Raw genomic sequence first — 24921 nt, 5'->3', positions numbered from 1 at the left:
AGATTTAAGGTAAGGAGCAGGAGGTTTAGAGGGGGTTTGAGGAAATTTTTTTTCACCCAGAGGGCAGGAGGTATCTGGAATTCACTGCCCGAAAGGGTGGTAGAGGTGGGAACCCTCACAACATTTAAGAAGTATTTAGATGAACACTTGAAGCGCCATAGCATATGTTGATGCTGACTTATTTAACATTTCTCCTTGTACATTGCCCACCTTCACTCCTTTAAGTCAAAGGGATGCAGGACAACTAGTTTAGCCAGTCATTGTCAGAACAGACTGGATCACAACGAACACAATAGGGTCCTGCTGCTCTCTGCCAAAACTACTCATTACTCCAAGAACATCTTGGGAATGCAACCACTTTTCTTCTAAAGAACCATTCTCTTAATCTCCTCTCTTCTGCCAAATCCAATCTCACCACAAATGCAAGGACATCATGATTTGCTTTGCTATTAAGATTGAGACCTTCCGCTCAGTTACCTTTGTCATATCCCTCCTTTCTCCTAGCTCACCAGGCCAGGCTTTCCTTAAGGTTCCTGCCCACTACTATCCTGAACTTGTATTTTATTATAGTTGTTCTCCCATCTTCCCTCATGTCTTTTCCTAGTTTACCTTGTCCAATCTGTGTTTAGCCTCCCCAATCTAAAAATGACTGCTTTGTAGAAAAACACTATTCAGTTTAAAATGGTGACCCCAAGCTTCTAGTCACCTGTTGTTTAAATTCTCCTTTCTCACTGGCTTCTCTGCCTTTGAACTTCTACACTGTTCCAATGAAACTCAACACAAGCTTGAGGATCAGCAACTCGTTTTTCGATCATTTACAGCATTCTGGACTCACTGAGTTCAATTTCAAATCATAACCTGTGGGCCCATTTTGTTTTGTGTTTTTGGATTTGCTTTCAGATGGCAGCTGTTGGGTAATGATTCTGCTTTCCCATTTTTGCCTCGTCTTTTTTTGTTTTTTTTTACATGTTCCATTATCACCCCTTTTTGCCTTGTGCCATCATCCTTTTTGTCAATCAATCTCTTCTTGCCTTTCACCCTATCATGGACTTTCCCTTCGGTTATGCTCTGCCTCTATCCATGCTCTAAACCTGTCACATTTCTAACTTTTTCAAGTTGATAAAAGGTCACTGACTTGAAACATCAACTCTCTTTCTCTTTCTTGTCAGGCTTGCTGAGCATTTCCAGCATTTTCTATTTTTATTTCAGATTTCCAGCATCCACCAGTGGCTTTTGTTACAATAAATTCAATGTTTACAAGATTGGTTAAAGTGTTATATTTATTTCAATTGTTAGAACTTTCTTTTCCTCTATTTGTTCCAATATGTTGATTGCTACTTTCATTTTAAGTGTAAAATGTTACCAGATAAGAAGTCTTTTAAAAAGTAACAAATGAGTGGAGAAGTTTACAAGAATGGTTCCAGGGATGAGACACATTGGTTGTGAAGATAGATTGGAGAGATTGGGACTGTTCTCCTTGGAGAGGAGAAGGCTAAGAAGAGATTTGATAGAGGTGTTCAAAATCTTGAGGGGGCTGGATAGAGTAGATAGGGAAAAACTTCCCGCTCGTAAAAAGATCAAAAACGAGAGGACACAGATTTAAAGGGATTTGCAAAAGAAGCAAGTGTCATGTAAGAAAAATCTTTTTCTCACAGCGAGTGGTTCAGGTCTGGAATGCACTGCCTGGAAGTGTGATGGAGGAAGGTTCAGTCAAGGCACTAAGAGGGCATTAGATGATTACTTGGCAGTCCTCTCCTATCCCCCTCCTGCGCTCTTCAACACTCCCTCCTGCCGCCATTATCTGCACCATGCCCTCCCATTTTTCTCTCTCTCCCTCCTGTGCTCTTTGGCACTCGCCCCCACTGTTGCCTACTGTCAGTTCCACCTCCTTGCGCCGTGCTCTCCCACTTCCCTCTCTTCCCGATCTTCACTGTTCCCTCCTGCTGCCTGCTCTCCGCCATCTGTTCCTCGCCACCTGATCCCCTTCACCCACTCCCTAACATCAATTCCACCGCTCTCTCCCACTTCAGCCGCAAAGGGAATGATGGCAGCCGCGGAGGGGACAGCAGGCGTGGGGTGCTGGAGGGAGCCTCACTGAGAAATTTAGTGATCTCTGCGGAGAGAAGTATTCCTCTTCTCACCATGAAGTGGATTGCAATGTTCTTTAATGGGAATTCCCAGCATGAAGTTTCAGTGATGTCACGAGCTGTCTGAGCACGTGGTCACATTAAAGAATTCTCAAACAGCCGACCAGAAAGTGAAAAGCTCTAAAAGCAAATTCCTTCTTAAAACATTTTACAAAGAGCAAAATAAAGATTTGGGCAGACGATGGGTTGAAGGTGGAAGCTGAAATATGAAAAACATTTAAAAGAAATTTTTAAAACTTGAATTTTAAAAAATCTAGTAATTAATCTTAATGGTAACATTTAGTAACACCCCACAAACATAAAGATATTTTTTTCAGGGACAGATTTGTTGCTGTGCTATAATTACAATGCAGATCACTATTAGAAACTTGATTGAACAAAATGCAGCTTTTAATGGGATCTCCAGCAACAAGGCGAGAGCAGAAAAGGGCAAGTTCTCCCCACATCAATTGATTCTAATGATTACTGGCCTGGGAGCTGGGGATGGGGGGTCGTGGGGGTGGGGGCACCGTGCAGCCTGAGACAGAGCAGAGAGTGACAGACTGCAGCTTCAGGGTTTCTGCGTTCATCTCTCTTTGTGCTAAATCCTGAAGTTGTGGTCAGTTTAAGAGGGATAATGAAGGCGAATGCTGACAGTTCGCCATCAAACCAATCCCCCACCCCACCACCCCCCTCTGCAAAATCTGGACCATACACAGGGAAAAAAAGCAAAACACTGTAGCTCCCAGACATCTGAACAAAAAAGAAAAACAGAAAGAGACTCAGCAGGTCAGGCAGAACCTGAGGAAGGTTTTTTAGACCAGGGATACTGACTGGGTTTTGTTCCTCCATAGATGCTGTCTGACTACATGAGTTCTTGCAACCTTTTTGGTTTTTCTTGTTATTTGATACCTATATTTATGAAGTGTCAATGACAACACTGTTTTTTAGATGGAGTGATGAAGATAAATTAGCTCCAGCTACTAACTATTAGAGGAATGTGCAACATATAAGCTGCTTAAGTCCGGATTAAAATCCCATAACATTGTATCTATAGAGGATAGGGTTTGGGCAAAACCTAAGCCAACTGCATTAATATTACTGGATGCTCTACGTGTTAGTGTGATGATAGCTGCAGGAAATATAAGTAAATCAGTCAAAGCTTGACAAAACTTGGACTATTTGGTTTTTCTGGCACTAATAAAATGGTGCACTTAACTGTATTTATTCTAGACTGAATTTGTAATCCAAATTCAACATAGTAGTCTATTAAATCAGGTATAAAGATAAATGAAATGCAAGCAACTGGACGGTAATCCATAAACTATGATGGTGGCAAGATTTGCGTTTACTGCTTGCTGTTTGCTGCTATATATGCATTATAGATGGCTTGCACTGTATTGTCACATTTGAGTCGGCTGAAAATGACAACATAAATTCACTTTCTTGAGAACAGAACCACATTTTCAGTATCACTGGAAGGTCTAGATTAACTACTTACCTGCATCAGGAAATAATAGATTCCAGCTAAGCCATGAGCTGCTCCAACATAATGCTCCTGGTACCACTCATACATTAATGGACTTCTGGAGATCCGTTTCCTGCTGCCTAGCTTCTCTCCAGAACTTATGACAGCATCGCAAATCTTGAAATGCAGAAAAAAGTTTTACATTGCAATTTTGAATTGGAATTAATCTGTTAGCACAAGCAAATGGTTTCGTGAGATGAATACAATCAATGAAGCAAAACTTTTACTTAGATACTTAATGCTAAAACAGATCAGAGGTTATTACTCAACTTCTAATAGTGATCTGGCAAGGCGTTGGCAAAATTTGGGCAAGGAAACTGCTTTCTGTAGGAGGTGCATGATGTGTGTTTCAGGACCCCTCCCTCAATGTTTTCCATGCTCATTATTTTTTGTTACAGTGGCTTGTTAAAGTAATGGCCCACTGGACTTAATTGTCCCCAACACTTCAGTTCAGTACTCCTGTTCAAATCCCTCACCGCCACTATCGACCTCCCCATACCCCCCACCCCTCGAACCCTTCTCTGTAACCGCCAACTCTAAAACCACCCTCTCCAAATTCGTCTCGAGCCTCTTGTGTATCCCTCCCATTCTTTCAGCTCATCCTTGGCAACTGTAGCCTCAGCCACCTAAACCCACACTTAAAATTCCTTCCCTCAACCTTTTGGCTTTCTACATCCCTCTTTTCCTTAAAGACTCTTACAATTGGCTTTTGGCTCATCTTTTCTTTATCTCCTCTAATATACCTTCTGGCTAATCATTTTCTTGCTAATGTATGTGATGCATCTTGGGATGCTTTTCAATGTTAAATGAGCAATATAAATCGAGGTTTTTGTTAATGCTCCACTGATGACTAAGTAGACAAATTGGCTGCAAGGTTTTCTGTCAAAGAAGATCCAGGTTGGTCTGTGCCAGGTCATAATTTCCTGAGTTTGGGGGAGATGCTTTGACAAACCATTAGGAAAAAAAAGAGCAAACTTCCTTCCTGTTGACTGTTACAACAACTTGCAATCCAGTAAAACATCCCAAGCAGCTTTACAGGACCGTAATCAGCCAAAAATTAACACTCGACCAAGCCGGCATTAGCATGAATGGCCAAAAGTTTGGCCAAGGAGATTATTTTTAAGCAGCATGTTAAAAGGGGAATAGAGAGGTGAAGACACAGAGAGGCTTAGGGAGGGGATTCCAAAATTCAGGGCTGACCAAAGGCAAGACCACAAGTAGTTGAGTGAAGCAAGTCGAGGTATCCCATGGAATTATGACCGTTTGTATTAACCTGGCACAGACCAAACTTGGACCTTCTTTGACAGAGTAATAGTGACAGGCAGCATGGTTTTGAGAGGGTGAGGTCGTGTCTCTCTAATTTGATCGAGTTTTTCGAGGAAGTGACAAAGATGATCGATGATGGAAGGGCAGTGGATGTTATCTACGTGGATTTCAGTAAGGCCTTTGACAAGGTCCCTCATGGCAGACTGGCACAGAAAGTAAAGTCGCATAAGATCAGAGGTGAGCCAGCAAGGTGGATACAGAATTGGCTTGGTCATAGAAGACAGAGGGTAGCAGTGGAAGGGTGCTTTTCTGAATGGAAAGCTGTGACTAGTGGTGTTCTGCAGGGATCAGTGCTGGGACCTTTGCTGTTTGTGGTATATGTAAATGATTTGGAGGAAAATGTAACTGGGCTAATTAGTAAGTTGGCAGATGACACTAAGGTTGGAGGAATTGCAGATAGTGAAGAGGATTGTCAAAAGATACAACAGGATATAGATTGGTTAGAGACTTGGGCGGAGAAATGGCAGATAGAGGTTAATCCGGACAAATGCAAGGTAATGCATTTTGGAAGGTCTAACACAGGTAGGAATTATACAGTAAATGGCAGAACCCTTAAGTGCATCGATGGGCAGAGGGACCTGGGTGTACAGGTCCACAGGTCACTAAAAGTGGCAACACAGGTGGATAAGGTAGTCAGGAAGGCATATGGCATGCTTGCCTTCATCGGCAGGAGTACTGAGTATAAAAGCTGGGAAGTCATGCTGCAGCTGTATAGAACCTTGGTTAGGCCACACTTGGAATAATGCATGAAATCCTGGTTGCCACATTACCAGAAGGATATAGAGACGTTGGAGAGGGTGCAGAGGAGGTTTACCAGGATGCTGCCTGGTCTGGAGGTTATTAGTTATGAGGAGAGGTTGAGAAACTCGGATTGTTCTCACTAGAGTGATGGAGATTGAGGGGCTACTTGATAGAAGTTTACAAAATTATGAGTGGCATGGACAGAGTAGATAGTCAGAAGCTTTTTCCCAGGGTGGAAGAGTCAATTACTAGGGGACATAGATTTAAGATGAGAGGAGAAAACTATAGAGGAGATGTGTGGGGCAAGTTTTTTAAAAAGAGGGTAATGAGTGTCTGGAATTCGCTGCCAGAGGAGGTGGTGGAAGCAGGTACGATAGAGCTGTTTAAGAGGCAGCTTGACAGATATATGAATAGGATGGGAATAGAGGGATATGGACCCCGGAAGTGCAAAATGTTTTAGTTTGACAGGCAATATGATCGGCGCAGGCTTGAAAGGCCAAAGGGCCTGTTCCTGTGCTGTACTTTTCTTTGTTCTCTGTTCTTCTTGTTCTCTTTGACAATTTACAAGAGGCCAGAACTGAAGGAACAATATTCTCAGAAGGTCTTAGGGCTGCAATGTGATTGACTTTTAATTGCTCTCTGCAAGTCTGCCACTCAGAAAGGTTAAATGATAAAACCAGATGGACAACCCAACATCACCTAAGCACCAGAAACAACAAAGGTACACGCTGCTCAGTTCTTAGACACTGCAAAGTCCTCTTCACTAAAATCTGGGTAATTGTCCCAAAATTGGGAGAGCTGTCCCACAGGCTCGTGAAGCAACAGCCTGACATAGTCATATTCACTGGGTCACACAACACAGCTAATGCCCCAGACTCCTTTGTCACCATGCCTGGGTATGTCCTGTGCCACTTTGAACACAGATTCAACACAGTTGATGGCAGAGTGGTGTACAGTTGAGAAAGAGTTACCCTGAGAGTTCTCAACATTGACTCCTGGCCTCTGGCATTAGATAAAACATGGGCAAGGAAATCTGCTGCTGTTTACCATCTACTTCCCTCCCTCAGCTGATGAATCAGCACTTCTCATCCCTCATGAAGAACATCACTTGGAAGAACCAGAGAACCATAGAAAAGCTGTGGTGCAGAAAGAGGCCATTCAGCCCATCGTGTCTGCGCCAGCCAAAAAGAGAAAAAAGGAAGGAGTGAGGGTAGCAAGGCACAGAATGTATTCTGGATGGGGTCTTCAATATCTAGAAGGGATAGGGATAAGCAATATAGACTTAATGGCATAGTACCTAAAGAGTGTGCAGGAACTGAGGGTCCTGGGGATGCACATGCATCGCTCTTTGAAGGCGGCAGGACATGTTGAGAGGGTGGTTAGCAGAGCATAAAGGATCTTGGGCTTCATAAATAGAGGTATTGAGAACAAAAGCAGGTAAGTTATGCTGAGTCTTTAGAAAGCTCTGGTTAGACCCCAGCCCGAGTACTGCATCCATATCTGGTCACCACACTTTAGGATGTGTGGGTCCTTGAGAGGGTGCAGAAGAGATTTAGCAGAATGGTTCCAGGGATGGGGGGGTTTTGGTTCAAGGTTAGGTTGGAAAAGCTGGGGTCATTCTCCTTAGAGCAAAGGAGATTGAGGGGAGATTTGATAGAAGCGTACAAGATGATGACAGGTTTGGACAAGGTAAACAAGGAAAAACTGTTCCCATTAGCTGACAGTACAAGGACTAGGTGACATCGATCAAAGGTTTTGGGCAAGAGATGCGAGGGAATTTGAGGAAGAACTTTATTACACGAGTGTTAATGACCTGGAATCTGCTGCCCATGTGGGTGGTAGAAGTGGAAACAATGATTTCAAAAGGAAATTAATCTGCAGGGCTATGGGGGTCTGGGGGACAGTGGACTGTTCCATCCAATGGCCTCTTCTATGCTGTAAAATGACCATCACCAAGAGTGCCTTGGTAGCACTATGACTGTGCAAAAAGGCTGAGTTCTGAAGAAGGTATCTGACACTCTGGGTAGGTGTTGAGAACACCCAACAAAGGAAGAAACCCTACTTGACCTCACCCGTCGCAGATGCATTTGTCCAGGGCAGCATTGGTGAGAGCGAACACCATAGTCTTTGTGGAGCAAAGTCCCTTCTTCATACTGAGGACATGCTCCATCAATTTGTGTGGCACTGCGAATGTGCTAATTAGGGTAGATACAGATCAAACCTAGCAATTAAAAACCGAGCATCCATGAGGCAGTATGGGACATCAGCAGCAACAGAACTGCAGTCAACCACAATCTATAATTTGAAGAGTCATAGGGACTCAAAACATTAACTCTGTTTCTCTCTCCACAAATGCTGTCAGACCTGCTGAGTTTTTCCAGAATTTTCTGTTATTTAAGATTTCTAGCATCCGCAGTATTTTGCTTTTAACAACCTCATGGCCCGGCATATCCCTCACTCTACTATTACCATAAAACCAAGGGACCAATCCTGGTTCAACATGGTGCGTACAAGAGCATGCCAGAAGCAGCAGCAGGCATACCTAAAAATGAGATGTTGATCTGGAGAAGCTACAGCACAGGATGCTATAGATAGGTCTAAGTGATCCCACAGCTAGTGAATCAGATCAAAGCTCTGCAGTCTTGCAACATCCAGTCGTGAATGGTGGTGGGCAATTAAACAACTAACCAGAGGAGGCTGCTCCTCAAACATTTCCATTCTCAATGATGGCAACACCCAGTATGTCAGTACAAAAGAAAAGGCTAAAGCATATATAACCATCTTCAGTCAGAAATGTTGAGAAGGTTGATCTATCTCAGCCTCCTCCTGAGGTCCCCAGCATCACTGATGATACTTTTCAGCCAATTCGATTCACTCCATGTGACATCAAGAATGGCTGAAGGTACTGGTTAGGGCAAAGGCTACGGGCCCTAGCAACATCCCAGCTACAGTACTGAAGGCTTGTGTTCCAAAACTAGCCGCGTCTCTAGCCAAGCTTATCCAGTATATCTACAACACAGGTACCTACCCAACAATTGGGAAAATTGCCAAAGTATGTCCAGCCCGCAAAAAGCAGGACAAATTCAATTCAGCCAATTGCAGCCCCATCAATCCGCTCTCAATCATCAGCAGAGTGGAAGCAGTCATCGGCAGTGCTATCAAATGGTGCTTATTCAACAATAACCTGCTGACTGATGCTCACTTTGGGTTCGGTTCGGGCCACTTGACTCGAGACCTCATTACAGCCTTGTTCCAAACAGCCGATGTAGAGGCCAAGCTGCGTGATTAACAGGTTAGCGTAATTTATTGACTCTTGCTGGAAGATGGATGCTGGGTGTTTGAATTATTGACCATGTATATGATATATCCCACAATTAAATAATATCATAAGATCATAAGAAATAGGAACAGAAAAGGGTTACTCAACATTCATTGTTCAGATTCATGCATGAAGAATAACCTCCAAAGGGCAAAAATAGAAGATTGTTAGGTTCAGAAGAGAAGGAATAAAGAAAAAAATCTGAATTAAGCTTTTTTGCAGAAATCCATATTTGGCAGAGTATAAAAGATGTCTTTAAATACCCGGGGCCAGTGAATGAGAAACTCTTCATCCTAGTGTCTATCAACAAACCTTCAGTGATTGTACATACAAATGGATGATCAAGACCCCAAGATTGTAGTGTTGGTAAGCATTTCCAATAGGTGTTCTACAAAGTAATAGATGGCCAAGGAAATAATTCTAGACATGTTCTGTAACTTCTATCTATTTCCAAACATGACATTATTTCCTTGACAATCCATTACTTTGTAGAGCACCTATTTAGGAATGCTTTGCCTGAAGGTGACCAGCACTTCATCAAGGCAACGGGGTGGGCGCGATTCACAAGTTGAACAATATGGAGAACATGAGACTTAACAGCTCAGTTTTTAAATTTATTAATAGATGTTATATATTGAAAATGATTTGTACCTTACACAATAACTGAGTTTACAAGGATTCCATTTTTAGAAAGCATGTTGAGAAAATGATTTAAATGGTTATTCTGTAATATTTTAATTAAAAAGAGGAGAAAGAGAGAGAGATATTACCTGTTTCATATACTGCAATGGTATTTTCTCATTGCCAAACTGGTCATTAACAAATAATAATGCATATAGATAGCCCATCCGACCATAGAGCATCTCATCTGGAAGTCTTGAATTCAGCTTCACGACAGACTGATGTAATCGGAGAAGCCTGTAAGAAATCCATTTTAAAAACTGAAACATTTTCAAATTTGAATTTAAAAACAGGGTTTTGGACCTTAGAAAACACCAAATCAAAATTAAACTTCCTCCTCTGCAGCTTAGTAAGTATGGCACCTTTCTTAAATAAGTATTTTACACTTCTTTTTCAAATTGTTGCTCATTGAACCATTGTATTATTCAAATAAACAGATCAGAAGAACGTACAATTTTCTGAGAGGAAAGTAAAATCATGCTGCTTTATTAGAAGTTTGAAAACATGGGAATAAAATCTCTTCCCCCTGCTGAACGGTGATTAAGAGTGGGATCCTTGCCTAATATCCTTTTGGATTTTGGGGCCAGCTGAAGTGTTCCAATTGCTGCTCCAGCTGAAATCACCAATCTCAGCAAACACTGGGAATCAAATTTGAGCTTCTGTTCAATTTGTATAATAAACTTTCCAAGTTCAGAGCAACCCGCCACTGGTCTCCAGAGAAGAGTAAACAGAAACTAACAAGGGAGATTTTTATTTATTGGTCAGCATTATATTTTGATGGGGTGGGGAAAGTTGGAAGGAGTACTTCAGACTGAAAAGAATCCCTTACTCTCTCCTTTAATAGTGCTAATGATTGAGTTGTTCCAAATTTCAAATGGACAAAAGTGCAATGACCGAGCAGGTAGTGTGTAGAAGACCGAAGTTAATGACGTCGAATTGATGTTTCTCAGAAACTGAAGTCAGCTATGACGCTTTATTAAATTAGAAAGCTTTGAACAATTCACATTGCACCACTGCTATGAAAGATTAACCAAAGAATATACAACTATGCAATAGTTATAACTGAACAGTCAACATGTGAATGGATTAAAATCAAATAAGAACCTGATTTTTTTTAATTCCAGCCTTAAATTCATCAAAAGCAATTTACAAAATATATTTTGGAAGAGGCAAATGTTGGATAATATGCAATATACAACATTAAGAAGTCGTCTTGATGACAAAGTATTACAAAATGATGAGAGCTTTACCTATTAACACCGCCATAGCTTTTTCCCATCCTAAGGAAAGTTCTCAATAGCAACCAGTCCAAGCACATACCTTGCCTAGAAGCTGGTTTATGAAGCGATATTGGAGAATGTTTGGGAGCAAGTCACCTATTTATCCTGTCTATAAAGGTTCCAAAGAAGAGGTACATCGAAAATAAATTTTCCCTTCCAATGGAGAAATAACAACTTGTATTTATATCACGACTATAATGCAGTAATGTATAATGTCTTCTTGAGTTTCTGCCTGAAGGCAGATCTGACCCAGAGTGCCACGGCCTTCACCACAGGTAGATCAAGGAGGCAAGTCCCAAATCCACCATATTTGGAACAAGGCTCAAACCCTGTGCTGTTGACACCAATCTGATTCATACTGGCCATCCAGCCAACTAAGCCAACCACAAGGAATCTCAGCTGTTGTGGCAACATGCACTTTTACATATATGTCATAGTCTGGAGCTATGGATGCTGATGATAGGGGATCCAATTTCTTTCTAACACGCAGTTGACCAGGAATTTCTTTGGCTCATACTGCCTGTCATTTGCATGTGTTGGAAGGGTTTACAAGTTGATACTCAACCTGTTTGGCTGCATTATGAACGCACCTTCCTTGATCATCAAGTCTTGGAGTGTTACTTGAATCCAGGGCTTCTGATTCAGGGGCAGGGATGCTACCTACTGGGCCCCAAAGCCTCACAGAAGGCTAATCAAACAAAATTTGGCGTTGAGTTACATAAGGAGATATTAGAACATGTTACCAAAAGCTTGGTCAAAAAGGTAGGTTTTAAAGAGCACCTCCAAGGAGGGTAGAGAGATATAGGGACAGTATTCCAGAGCTTAGGGCCTAGACAGCTGAAGGCACAGATGTCCTACAGTGGAGTGGTGAAAACAAGGGATATGCAAGGGGTCAGAACTGGAGGAGCACAGAAATCTTGATTGTAGATCTGGCGGAGATCAGGAGGGGTCAAGGCCTTGGATAGATTTGAAAACAAGGATGAGAATTTAAAAAAGGTATTGCTGGACCAGGAGCCTAGCTGAACACTGGGATGATGGTGAATGGGATTTGCTGTGAATTAGGATCCAGACAATGGAGTTTGGGATGAGTTCAAGTTTACAGAGTGTGGAAGACAGGATCCAAAGGGCCCATAGCAGCACAGGCATCTTGGTAGGCTGTAGGACAAAAAAGACAAAAATACAAATGTAGTTAGATCAAGTTACTTTCACTTACTGATTGATATAACTGTCCGATTCTTGAGTTTGTCGCAACTTATGGTGCACAACTGCAGCTACAGCCAGCGGGCCTGCATCACCACAGAGGAAAGTCACTACACGCCCAGTAAGACATTTCAGACTTTTATTTACATACTGTAGAGCTTTCTGCAGGAAGGACTGATCTCCATAAATATTGTGTAGATGCAGATACAGTAAAGCAATCCCTGAAGGAATACAAAAGCATTGTTACAGACCCGAGACATTTCCACCTTAAAATGAGGAGGTAAAAGCTAAAAGAAAGGAACCCTTCTTTTATAAAGAAATAATATGCTATTTGCCTTTACCCTTATTAAGCCACAGGCAAGAGATCTTGTTTGGGTATAATCAGGCTCCCTGGGCCACCCACAAGACCATTTGCTTGTTTCCTTGTTTGATACACAAAAATACATCAAACTACGAACCTCCTGCAGCTTGGACCCAACATCAATCTAGACTGACTGAAAATATTTGGAGCTGGTTTTCTCCTTCCTTGTCTTCATGACTCAGCTACTCGCTAAATAAACTTTGAGCCATCTTGTGACTACCATTAAAAAAACGAGCAGTTATAACGTGTCTTTCATGATCACCGGATGTCTCGAAGTGCTTTACAACCAATGAAGCACTTTTTGAAGTGTAATCATGCTTGTACCATAAAAAATGTGGCAGCCAATTTGCATACAACAAGCTCTCACAAATGGCAATGTGGTAATGACCAGATTTTTTTATTGTGGTGATGTTTAAGGAACAAATATTAGCCTTGCTCTTCTTCGTGGGATCTTTCACATCAATCTGAGGGGGAAATCATTTGACATTGTAGCACACCCTCTGTATTGCACTGTAGTGTTAGCCTTGATTTTGTGCACAAAAACTGGAGTGGAACTTGAACTTGGAACCTTGTGACTCAGGGGTGGCCAACTGAACCATGGCTGACATTTTTGCATTTTAAATTATTATAACCTTAATGCCACACCATAAAGAAAGTTATGTATTGCTAGCCTAAGGAAACTGGAAGTTTGCAATCTAGAAACTCATTCAATTGCTATTATTTGTATTAAATGATAATGTACTTGCACCATGAGCAGTCAAACCACAACATCACAAAATGCTGACACTACAGCTGGGCACACTAGCTTTACTTACCATTGAAAACTATTCATTAATAGCTAAATAGCAGCTGTTATGCACAATAGATTTACAAAAGACAACTTTAGTTGGTAGCACACTTGCCTCTGAGTCAGAAGGTCATGGATTCAAGTCTTACTCCAAGTACTTAAAAACATAATCCAGATTAACATTCCCAGTGGCATACGAGGGAGTGCTGTCTTTCAGATGATGAGATGTTAAGCTGAAGCCCCATCTGCCTTCTCAGGTGGACGTAAAACAAACCTTTCCTCCTCCTCAAATTGGCTGCCATGTCACAATGCCACAATTATAAGTAACCATACTTCAAAATATTTACTTTGATGTAAAATGCTTTGGCAAACCCTGATGTCATGAAAAATGCTATATCAAAGCAAGTTCCTGCTTTCTGTGGCTCAGAACTGTGACCTCCTCAGCAATGGAGAGGGAAATAAATCAGTCATGGGGTCTATTCCTGATCCTAGCTAGAAAGCAGAAGTTTGCAAACTGAGGTCAGAACCTGCTGCCCATCACTCTAAATCACTAAATGGCTACTAAAACAAGATGCTGGAGAATGACCAACATCCATGGAACTGTACTCCAACAAAAGTCAGCATCTCCTGGTGAGGAAGTGGGGGAAAATCTGGCAAGAAAAATGCATACCTTTTTTTTTACAAAGGTGACACTTTATAAACAACCTGATTGGCCTTAGTTGTTTAAGTAACCATAAAACATAGAGAAGGTTCAGTGAAATATTATTCAAGATTAAAACTATTGAATCTAGTTTTGCTTGAGAATTCAACTAACTTTAGAACTAGGGAACATAGGCTAAAGTTGCTTAATAACCGGGTATACTTGTATATTGGGCATATCATTTCAAAGTTTGCAGATGACATGAAAAGCAAATATGGTTTACAATGGAGGAGGATAGTACAGACATCAGGACATAGATGGTGAAATAGGCAGAGAAATTGCAGATTAAATTTCATGTGGAGAAGTGTGACATGATTCATTTTGAAAGGAAGGGGGGAAATATAAACTAACTAGGACAATTCCTATGAAGGTACAGGAACAAAGAGATGTGGGGGCTTAGGTACACAATTCTTTAAAAGTGGCAGGACAAGTCGATAAAACATCCAGAAAAAGAATATAGGGTCCTTGGCTTTATATATATATATATATATATATATATAGAGGACAAAAATCAAGGTAGTTATGATATACCTCAATAAGTAAAATCTCAGCTGAAGTATTGTGTCCAATTCTGGACATCACACTTTGGAAGGATGGCAAGGCCTTGGAGAGGGTGAACTAGAGATTCACAAGTATGATAGCAGGGATGAGGGATTGACGTGACGTGTTAATCAAACAAATGCAATTAGAAGCTAAAATGAAGAATTGTATCCATAGGATAATAGTGTTTGTTGCATTCTGCGTTCCATCTACATTAATAGATGCTTTATGCTTTTATTATAATTTAGTTATCATGTCCATTACCATTATGTTCTGTAATAATAGGTTTGGAATAGTGAGTGAATAAAACACTAGCTAAGTTAAATCCTTTAGGGTTTTTGCTTGTGCATTGAACCCAATCTGTTCTGCTGGTAACAAATAATTGCTAATCTAGAAAACTGGAATTAAATTAGTACTGTAAATCATTTTAACAATCTGGATACTCAAAGTCATCTCTTGAAAGCTATAAACCCAGTATGTAACCAGTTTAGTCAATGGCTATTAATTAATGTAATCACAAACAAATTCCAAGGTTATCAGAAATGCAGATTATGCAATAAGAACAAATCATCTGCCATTCTGCCACAAACTTTGAGATTATCTGAAATTTTTCATAAATAAAAATGCCAAAAACATGCCAAAAACAGTTATCAACACTAGACCAGGCTGCACTACCTTCCAACATGTTCCCTCAAGCCGAGCCAAATCTCGAAGCCATCCTTACCAAAGTAATTGTATTTATATGGAAAAGTACCAGTAGGAGCAATCAATAATAACTAAAAATCTCATAATCAGCAACTCCTGTGAAACATCTATGCAAACAGCAACTAAGTCAAACAAAATTTCTGTGTTCCTAAATGAACGTATTGCTTCTGAAAATCAATTCTGGAAAGTTTCCACTATCAAGTTGAATTCTGCACACAACATTCTGGTGACGTGTACTGACATCTAACTGTTTCTTGTGCACTCTAGCTGAGCAGTCAGTCAATCAGCAATCACCCTACATTTCTTTCTTTCCCCATATTTTATCCTTTTCGTTGGGGTAGAATTCCACAGGCAATTTCATGTTATGCAAATATTCGTTCTTCACAGGTGAGAATTGACAGACTTCACAGTGTAGGGCCATCAGTGCATAGCCAAATCCCTGCTTTAGTCATTTTCTCAAATTCTATGCTTTAACCTGCCTTTAGTTAGAAACATAACCAGCGCTTCTCGAGCATGTAAGCCAGCTGCCTAATACGTTTTTCATTTTGGTTCTGCCTGAATTCCTAATTGCTTTGCATGTCTAAAATTCACAAACCCCAGTTTGTGAATCCTTCAAGTGTACGAATAATTTATTTAGACCAATTTTTACCATTTAGAAAGTTCAAATGGGTCACCTTAAAGTTTTCTTTTCAATCAGAACACGTCCAACTTTTATCATTTTTAAATCACGAAGTCAAGACCTAAAACAAACAATTTTCAGAATTTAAATATACAAACTTTAATCCTGAGATAGTTTCTGGGTGTGCACAGTAACTGTTTTTCAGTTTTGCAGTGTAAATAGTACCTGCCCATCCAGTGTAGCTGGTACAGTCTGTTTCATCAGCTTTTATCAACCCATTTTCCATATGTTGCAGTAATTCACTGATTTTGCTCTGCAGTCGCTGAATGTAGTCACTGGTTAACTGTAAAAGATTAAGAAAGTTATATTTTTCTGCTTCCACTGTTAAGATAACTTAGAATGAGAAAAAGGCCATTCTGGGCCCTTAGTGCATGTCCACACATAAGAACCTGTTCAGACCAAGTTCACAGCTTAAGTGGACATTTTCTATAAAAGGTTCAAGGCTTTAATGGTAATGGTAGTCCTCAATAATTGAACAAACTGCTGACACATGCTGTCACAAATCAACATTCACTTGAGGAAGGTATCAGGGTACAAAGTATTCATTTTGAATATAAATTAATTTTGTATGAAATGAATAATTTTACCTCAAAATATTTACAAAATGCAACTTTGCCTCAAGGTATCAGGTGCAAGTGACATGAAAACAACCCTGCTTGTCACAAACAATCCAACACAGATCACATGTCAATGCTCTATACTCCAGAACCCTCACATTCAGAATACTAGACATTCTTGCTGGTTAATTGGAGAAGACTTCATGGACGTCACTGGTAACTAACTTTTTTTTAAAGGATATGCAATCTCGAGTCCATAATTTGTTGGGAAATAACTGCAAGCTAACTTCAACTTCAATTTTTATCAACCCATTTTTACCCTCCATCAATTCCTGTACTATTATCTTTGTTATAAGCAAAACTGTTCTTGTTCCACAAATAACCTTTCAAAGACCAATTGGTTAATGAAAATCTGCAGCACATGAAAGCATACAAGACGCTCCAGGCTGAACAATGTAATCAATTCTATTTTATGATGTTGCAAAACAGGTGATTGGACAATGAGCACTATAGTAACAAAACAAAAACAGAATTACCTGGAAAAACTCAGCAGGTCTGGCAGCATCGGCGGAGAAGAAAAGAGTTGACGTTTCGAGTCCTCATGACCCTTCGACAGAACTAGGTGAATTCCAGGGAGGGTTGAAATATAAGCTGGTTTAAGGTGGTGGTGGGGTGGTGGTGGGGTGGGGGGCGGGGGGAGTTGGGTCGGGGGATAGAAGTGGAGGGGGGTGGTGTGGTTGTAGGCAAAAGCAGTGATAGAAGCAGATCATCAAAAGATGTCACAGACGGCAGAACAAAAGAACACATAGGTGTCGAAGTTGGTGACATTATCTAACCGAATGTGCTAATTAAGAATGGATGGTAGGGCACTCAAGGTATAGCTCTAGTGGGGGTGGGGGGAGCATAAAAGATTTAAAAATATTTAAAAATAATGGAAATAGGAGGGAAAAAGAAAAATCTATATAATTTATTGGAAAAAAACAAAAGGAAGGGGGAAGAAACAGAAGGGGGGTGGAGATGGAGGAGGGAGGTCAAGACCTAAAGTTGTTGAATTCAATATTCAGTCCGGAAGGCTGTAAAGTGCCTAGTCGGAAGATGAGTTGTTGTTCCTCCAGTTTGCGTTGGGCATCACTGGAACAATGCAGCAAGCCAAGGACAGACATGTGGGCAAGAGAGCAGGGTGGAGTGTTGAAATGGCAAGCGACAGGGAGGTTTGGGTCATTCTTGCGGACAGACCGCATGTAGATTCTGGAGCATTATCCAAGTTTTTAGTACTTTGGAAGCAGTGTCAGGTTGCATAGAGGTACAGTTCATCTGCTAGAACATAAACAGAAAGATATGCAAAAACAGTCTCAAACCAGTTCCATCATTTTAGGGCCACTGAACTACACACTTAACTGACTGAAGGTCAGGGAGCAGTTAATTCCTTTCTCCAGAAGTCCTCAACATTTACTCCAGATCGAATGAAGCCTTCTGGCTTAAAATCAAACCTGTGCAAGGATACCTACTGCTGATTAACAACCACCATCCTCTCTCAGTTCATGAATCAGCACCAAGGGTAGCAAAGGCAAAAAATATACTCTGGGTGAGGATCTTCAACATCCATCCGCAAGACTAGCTCACCAATACCACCAGGGAAATAACACACTTGGTTTGCAGCAGATGGTGAGAGAAGCAATATGAGGGAATAACCTATATTACCCTGTCATAACCAATTAATCTGTTGCAGATCAGTCTGTCCATGACAGCACTGGTAGGAGTGAGCAACACACAGTCCTCATTGACAGCAAGCTCTATTTTCACACCAAGGACAAGCTCCACCCTGTCATGCAGTACTATCATCATGCTGAATGGGATAGATTCAAAACAGATGCAGCAGTTCAAAGTTGAGCATCCATGAGGCACTGTGGGCCATCAGCTGCAGGAGAACTGTATTCCACCACAAACTCTGACCTTATATAACCCTCACCAAAATCCTGGTTCATTAAGTGTAAAGAATATGCCTGAACCAGCACCAGGCTTACTTGAAAATAAGATGCCAACCTGGTGAAACCACATGCATGCTATACAGAAGAACAGTATGTTACAGACTGAGTTAAATAGTTCCATAACCATTGGACCGGGTCAAAGATCTCCAAGCCTGCCATCCCCAGCTGTAAACTGTGCTGGACAATAAAGCAACTAAACAGAGGTGCCATGAACATCCCCAATGTAAACATTGGTGGAGGCCAGTATAGGAGAGCAAGAAAAGACAGAAGTATCTGCAACCTCTTCAGCCTTAAGTGCCAAGCAATTGATCCCTTTTGGCTTCCTCCCTAGGTCCTAACTATCATAGATGTCAGTACTCAGCAATATCAGATCCACTCCAAATGATAACAAGAAATGGTTGAGTGCAGAGGCTATGAGCCCCACACAAAATTCTGGTGTGTTCCAGAACTATCTCCTCTACTAAAACTAATCCAGTGCACCTTTAACAGTCACAGCTACCCACCGATATGGAAAACTGCCCAGGTATGTTCTGTCCACAAACTAGCAAATCTAATCTACTTCCAATGATAAATTCAGTAATGGAAGGAGTTATAAACAATGTTACTCAAGGGTACTTGCTTGGTTTGATCTCTGCCTGGTCCATTTAACTTCAGACCTGACAGACTTAGTTCAAACATAGACACAGAAGCTGAATTCCAGAGTTGACAGTGACTGTCCTTGACATCCAAGGCAGCATTCAACCCACTGTAACAACAGAGGCCCAGTAACATTGGAGTTCAGAGGGAAAATCCAGTGCCTGGATTATCTGACAATGAAAAATGGTTCTTCGAAGCCAATCACCTCAGCCAAGGACATTGCTGCCGAGTTCCCTAGGCCTAACTATAATTAGCTGCTTCATCAATGACAACCCCTTCATCTGCCAGTGAGTTACCATTTTTTTCTCAAAATTTGTTAGGTCGCTTTTGGCACAAGGAAGTGTTTCCTAATATTTACTGGGCTGACATGATAGTTTTGGAGTTGGAGTTGGTTTGAGGAAGTTAGTTTGAGGGAGTGTTTTCCAGGCATCAGTTTGGGAGATGAATATTCTTTTAGAAACAATGGCTTAAAGGGGAAGATCTGTGAATATTCTCGACGAAGTCTGGTCATTTCTTAAATAAGAAGCCATTATGAGTTAGGGCAAGAAACAATCACAGGAAGATGGAACAGAAGTCCTTTGTGGCGATTAAGAATCAGGGGTTAGTGTTCGAAAGTGGTAAGATAAAAGCATTAGTTTTAATGTCTAATGCTGGGCATTCAGAAATTAGGAGAAGAAGCTGATGTTAGAAAGAAAGAAACTGCAGGACTTACTGGAAGGGAAATAGAAAACTGGAGGTTTCAGGCCATGCCTGTTCTGATAAAGAAATGGCATCTTGCAGATGCATAGAACATGAATTACAATTTAGAGGGAGGAACATCTAAATTGGAGCATGCAAAGTTGGCATCACAGTTAGAGGGGCTCCTGGGAATGAGGTAGCCTAGCAGATACAAAAACTCATGAAACCTGGTGGTGGTGTTCTGAAGATCCCACAGCTCACAGAAGTTGAAAAGTGGATTTGGGACCAGGGAGTAAGGCTGCTGTAACATGGTTTGAGAGAAAAGGCTTGACACAACCCCACACACAAACGATTAATACCTCCACCCCCAGACAGTTAATAACCGCCCCCAACTAACCCACCCCCGGACAATTAATAACTACCCCCCCAACCCACCCCCGGACAGTTAACAGCAACACCCACCCCCTGGACAGTTAATACCACCACCCCCCCACCGTTAATACCACCAACCCCCCACCACCGGACAGTTAACACCCCCCCCACCCCAACACACCCCCGGACAGTTAATACCACACCCCCCCACCCTCACCCCCGGACAGTTAGTACCACACCCCCCAACCCTCACCCCCGGACAGTTAGTACCACACCCCCCCACCCTCACCCCCGGACAGTTAGTACCACACCCCCCCACCCTCACCCCCTGGACAGTTAATACCACACCGCTCCACCCCCACTCCCCGACAGTTAATACCACACCCCCACCCCGGACAGTTAATACCACACCCCTCCACCCCCACCTCGGACAGTTAATACCACACCCCTCCACCCTCACCCCCGGACAGTTAATACCACACCCCCACCCCGGACAGTTAATACCACACCCCTCCACCCCCACCTCGGACAGTTAACACCACACCCCTCCACCCTCACCCCCGGACAGTTAATACCACACCCCTCCACCCTCACCCCCGGACAGTTAATACCACACCCCTCCACCCTCACCCCCGGACAGTTAATACCACACCCCTCCACCCTCACCCCCGGACAGTTAATACCACACCCCTCCACCCTCACCTCCGGACAGTTAATACCACACCCCTCCACCCTCACCCCCGGACAGTTAATACCACACCCCTCCACCCTCACCCCCGGACAGTTAATACCACACCCCTCCACCCTCACCCCCGGACAGTTAATACCACACCCCTCCACCCTCACCCCCGGACAGTTAATACCACACCCCTCCACCCTCACCCCCGGACAGTTAATACCACACCCCTCCACCCTCACCCTCGGACAGTTAATACCACACCCCTCCACCCCCACCCCCGGACAGTTAATACCACACCCCTCCACCCCCACCCCCGGACAGTTAATACCACACCCCCCCACCCTCACCCCTGGACAGTTAATACCACACCCCCCCACCCTCACCCCCGGACAGTTAATACCACAACGCCACCCCGGACAGTTAATACCACAACCCCACCCCGGACAGTTAATACCACACCCCTCCAACCCCACCCCGGACAGTTAATACCACACCCCCACCCCTCCACTCCAGCACCCACCCTCCGAGGCAACTTAGTGTCCTCCCCTCACTCTGGAGACAGTTTGTCCCATCCCCGCTCTCGATTCCGGGGCCAGGTAGTGTCACTCCTCCCGCTAGTCGCTCCTATTCCGGATCTCCCTGCCCCTCAGGCTCTCGCACTCACATTCCCGCCTGAATCAAAAAGCCGCTCAGTGGAAGCCGGTCCTTCGTAGTCCGGGAAAGGGTTTTTGAAGGCTCGAGACTCCATCCCTTCACCAGGTTGTGGCCTTCAGCACGTTCAGCTCACCCACAGCCCGGAGATCGCGGCAGAAACCAGGCCTCAATGTTCCGTAACCACAACAACCACTGAAGCTGTCAATCACAAATAGACAACCCCTTTCTGACGATCACGGACCCCGCCTCCCCTGTCAATCACAGATAGACACGCCTATTCTATCAATCACAGGCTCCACCCCTGCCAATCACAAGTAGACACGACCCTTCTGTCAATCACAGACTTAGCCCCGCCTGACAAGTGAAAGTGGGGGAATATTTAGGGGATAGTGATCATTATGATATAAGGTTTAGGATGATGGGGGAAGTGACGTTTGCAGTTGATTATTTTTACTCTGGATTGACCAGAGAGCAGACTTCAATGGGGCAAGAATGGAGCCGGGCTGGATAGACTGAAAGCAAACGTTGGCGGGAAAAATAGTAATTGAACAATGGTCGACCTTCAGAGAGGAGAAGGTTTGGGCACAGTCAAGGTATGTTGCCTCAAAAGGGAAGGGCAGGACAATGAAATCCAGAGCTCCCTGGATGACAAAGGAGATAGAAATTAAGTTAAAGAAGAAATAGTGTTCTTACGACAGGTGTCAGGTAGCAAATACAATTGAGAACCAAGCTGAATACAGAATGTTCAGAAGGGATGTGAATACAAGAATCAAAGAGCGATTATGAAAAAAGTCTGTCAGCCGACATAAAGGGAAATCCCAAAGTATTCTATAAGCACATCAATAGTAAAAGGGTGTTAAAAGGAGGAGTATGGCCAAATAGTGAGCAACATGGAGATTTACACACAGAGGCAAGAGGCATGGCTGAGGTGTTAAATGAATATCTTTCATCTGTCTTTACCTATGAGGTAGATGCTGCCCACACCATGGTGACAGAGGAGGAAACGCAGTCACTAGAAGACTTTAAAATTGATAAGGAGGAGGTATTGGATAAGCTGTCGGTACTTAAAGTTGATAAGGCACCAGGACCGGATGAGATGCATCCAAGAATATTGAAGGAAGTGAGAGTGGAAATTGCAGAGGCATTGGCAATAATCTTTCAATGTTCCTTGGATTCAGGGGAGATGCCAGAGGACTGGAGAATAGCAAACATTAACGTCCTTATTCAAAAAATGTTGTAAAGTTCTGCCCTGCAATTACAGACCGGTCAGTTTAACGTTGGTGGTGGGGAAACTTCTAGAAACAATTATTCAGGATAGAATTAATAGTCGCATTGAAAAATGTGGATTGATTCGGAACAGTCAGCATGGATTTGTTAAAGGAAAATCGTGTCTAACTAACTTGCTGGAGTTTTTTGAAGAGGTAACAGAGATGGTTGATGAGGACAAGGCCATTGATGTGGTGTCTTTGGACTTCCAAAAGGCATTCAATACAGTATCACACAACAGACTTGTGAGGAAAGTTCTAGGTCATGGAATAAAAGGGACAGTAGCAACATGGATACAAAATTGACTGAGGGATAGAAAACAGAGTAATGGTTAAAGGGTATATTTTGGGCTGGAAGACGGTTTGTAGTGGAGTTCCCCAGGGGTCGGTATTGGGACCCTTGCTTTTCCTGATATATATAAATGATCTAGATCTTGGTGTGCAGGGGACAAATTCAAAGTTTGCAGATGACACAAAACTCGGGAGATTTGTAAATGGTGAGGTGGACAGTGTAGAACTTCAAAAGGACATTGACACATTGGTGGAGTGGGCAGATAGGTGGCAGATGAAGTTCAATGCAGAGAAATGTGAGGTGATACACTTTGGTACAAAGAACATGGAGAGAGAGTATAAAATAAAGGATACTATTCTAAAGGTGTGCAGGAGTAGGGAGACCTAAGTCATTAAAGGTGGTAGGACAGGTAGATAGAGCTGTTTCTAAAGCATACAGTATTCTAGGCTTCATTAATAGAGGCACAGAGTACAAGAGCAGGGTGGTTTTGATGAACTTACGTAAGACACTGGTTAGACCTCAGCTGGAATATTGTGTACAGTTCTGGGCACCACACTATAGGAAGGATGTGAACGCACTGGAGAGTGCAGGAGAGGTTTACGAGAATGGTTCCAGGGATGAGACACTTCAGTTATAAGGAAAGATTGGAGAAGTTGGGACTGTTTTCCTTGGAGAGGAGAAGGCTGAGAGGAGACTTGACAGAAATTTTCAAAATCACGAGGGGTCTGGACAGAGTAGATAGGGAGAAACTGTTCCCACTCGTAAATGGATTGAGATCCAGAGAGCACAGTTTTAAATGTTTTGCAAGAGAAGCAAATGCGTGGTGAGAAAAAACTTTTTCACACAGCGAGTAGTTAGGGTTTGGAATACACTGCCTGGAAGTGTGGTGGGGGCAGGTTCAACTGAGGCATTCAAGAGGGCATTGGAGGATTATTTAAATAGAAACATCGTGCAGGGTTACTGGGAAAAGGCAGGAGATTGGCACTAAGTTAAAATGCTCAGAGAACTGGTGCAGACATGATGATCTGAATGACCTCCTTCTGCACTGTGACAACTCTGTGATTCTGTCAATCACATAGACCGCCCCCTCCTGTCAATCACAAATAGACCAGGCCTCTCCTGTCAAACACAGATAGACGAGGCCCCCTCCTGTCAATCACAGATAGACCAGGCCCGTCCTGTCAATCACAGGTAGACCAGGCCCGTCCTGTCAAACACAGATAGACTAGGCCCCCTCCAGTCAATCACAGGTAGACCAGGCCCGGCCTGTCAAACACAGATATTTCTTTATTCGCACATGGGGTGTGGGCATCAGTGGTTAGGCTAGCATTTATTGCCCATCCTTAATTACTCGAGAAGTGGTGGTGAACTACCTTCTTGAACTGCTGCAATTCATGTGGTGTAGGTACATCTACAGCTGTTAGGAAAGGAGTTCCAGGATTTTGACCCAGCGACAGTGAAGGAATGGTGATATATTTTCAGGTCAGGATGGTGAGTGGCTTAGAGGAGAACTTCCAGGAAGTGGTGTTCCCATGTTTCTGCTGCCCATGTCCTTCTAGATGGCAGCGGTCGTGGGTTTGGAAGGTGCTGTCAAAGGAGCGTTGGTGAGTTTCTGCAGTGCATCTTGTTGTATACACTGCTGCCACTGTGCGTCGGTGTTGGAGGGAGTGAATATTTGTGGATGGGGTGCCACTCAAGCGGGCTGCTTTGTCTTGGATGGTGTGGAGCTTCTTGAGTTTTGTTGGAGCTGCACTCATCCAGGCAAGTGAGGAGTATTCCATCACATTCCTGACTTGAGTCTTGTAGATGGTGGACAGGCTTTGGGGA

At 42.7% G+C, this 24921-nt stretch overlaps 1 protein-coding gene across 5 annotated transcripts in view; it reads right to left on the bottom strand.

Moving 5' to 3' along the window:
- lancl1 (LanC antibiotic synthetase component C-like 1 (bacterial)) overlaps positions 1-21757 on the bottom strand; it is a 42974-nt gene extending 21217 nt beyond the window's left edge. For 4 of the 5 annotated variants that reach the window (XM_041201149.1, XM_041201148.1, XM_041201153.1 and 1 more), the window contains exons 1-5: positions 21548-21757; positions 16139-16256; positions 12215-12422; positions 9811-9958; positions 3628-3771 (exon numbers count right to left, since the gene is read on the bottom strand). In XM_041201149.1, coding sequence (XP_041057083.1) covers positions 3628-3771; positions 9811-9958; positions 12215-12422; positions 16139-16256; positions 21548-21631 — 702 coding nt within the window. In that variant the 5' untranslated portion in view covers positions 21632-21757. Of the gene's footprint in view, positions 1-3627; positions 3772-9810; positions 9959-12214; positions 12423-16138; positions 16257-21403; positions 21513-21547 lie in introns of those variants that run through there. The other variant, XM_041201150.1, reaches the window with a different exon arrangement.
- Between the last annotated feature and the right edge of the window lie 3164 nt (positions 21758-24921).

The sequence above is a fragment of the Carcharodon carcharias genome, chromosome 12 (genome assembly GCF_017639515.1).
Source record: "Carcharodon carcharias isolate sCarCar2 chromosome 12, sCarCar2.pri, whole genome shotgun sequence".
NCBI lineage: Eukaryota > Metazoa > Chordata > Chondrichthyes > Lamniformes > Lamnidae > Carcharodon > Carcharodon carcharias.
The sequence above is the reverse complement of the archived record's forward strand: the minus strand, read 5'-3'. Positions and strand labels throughout refer to the sequence as shown.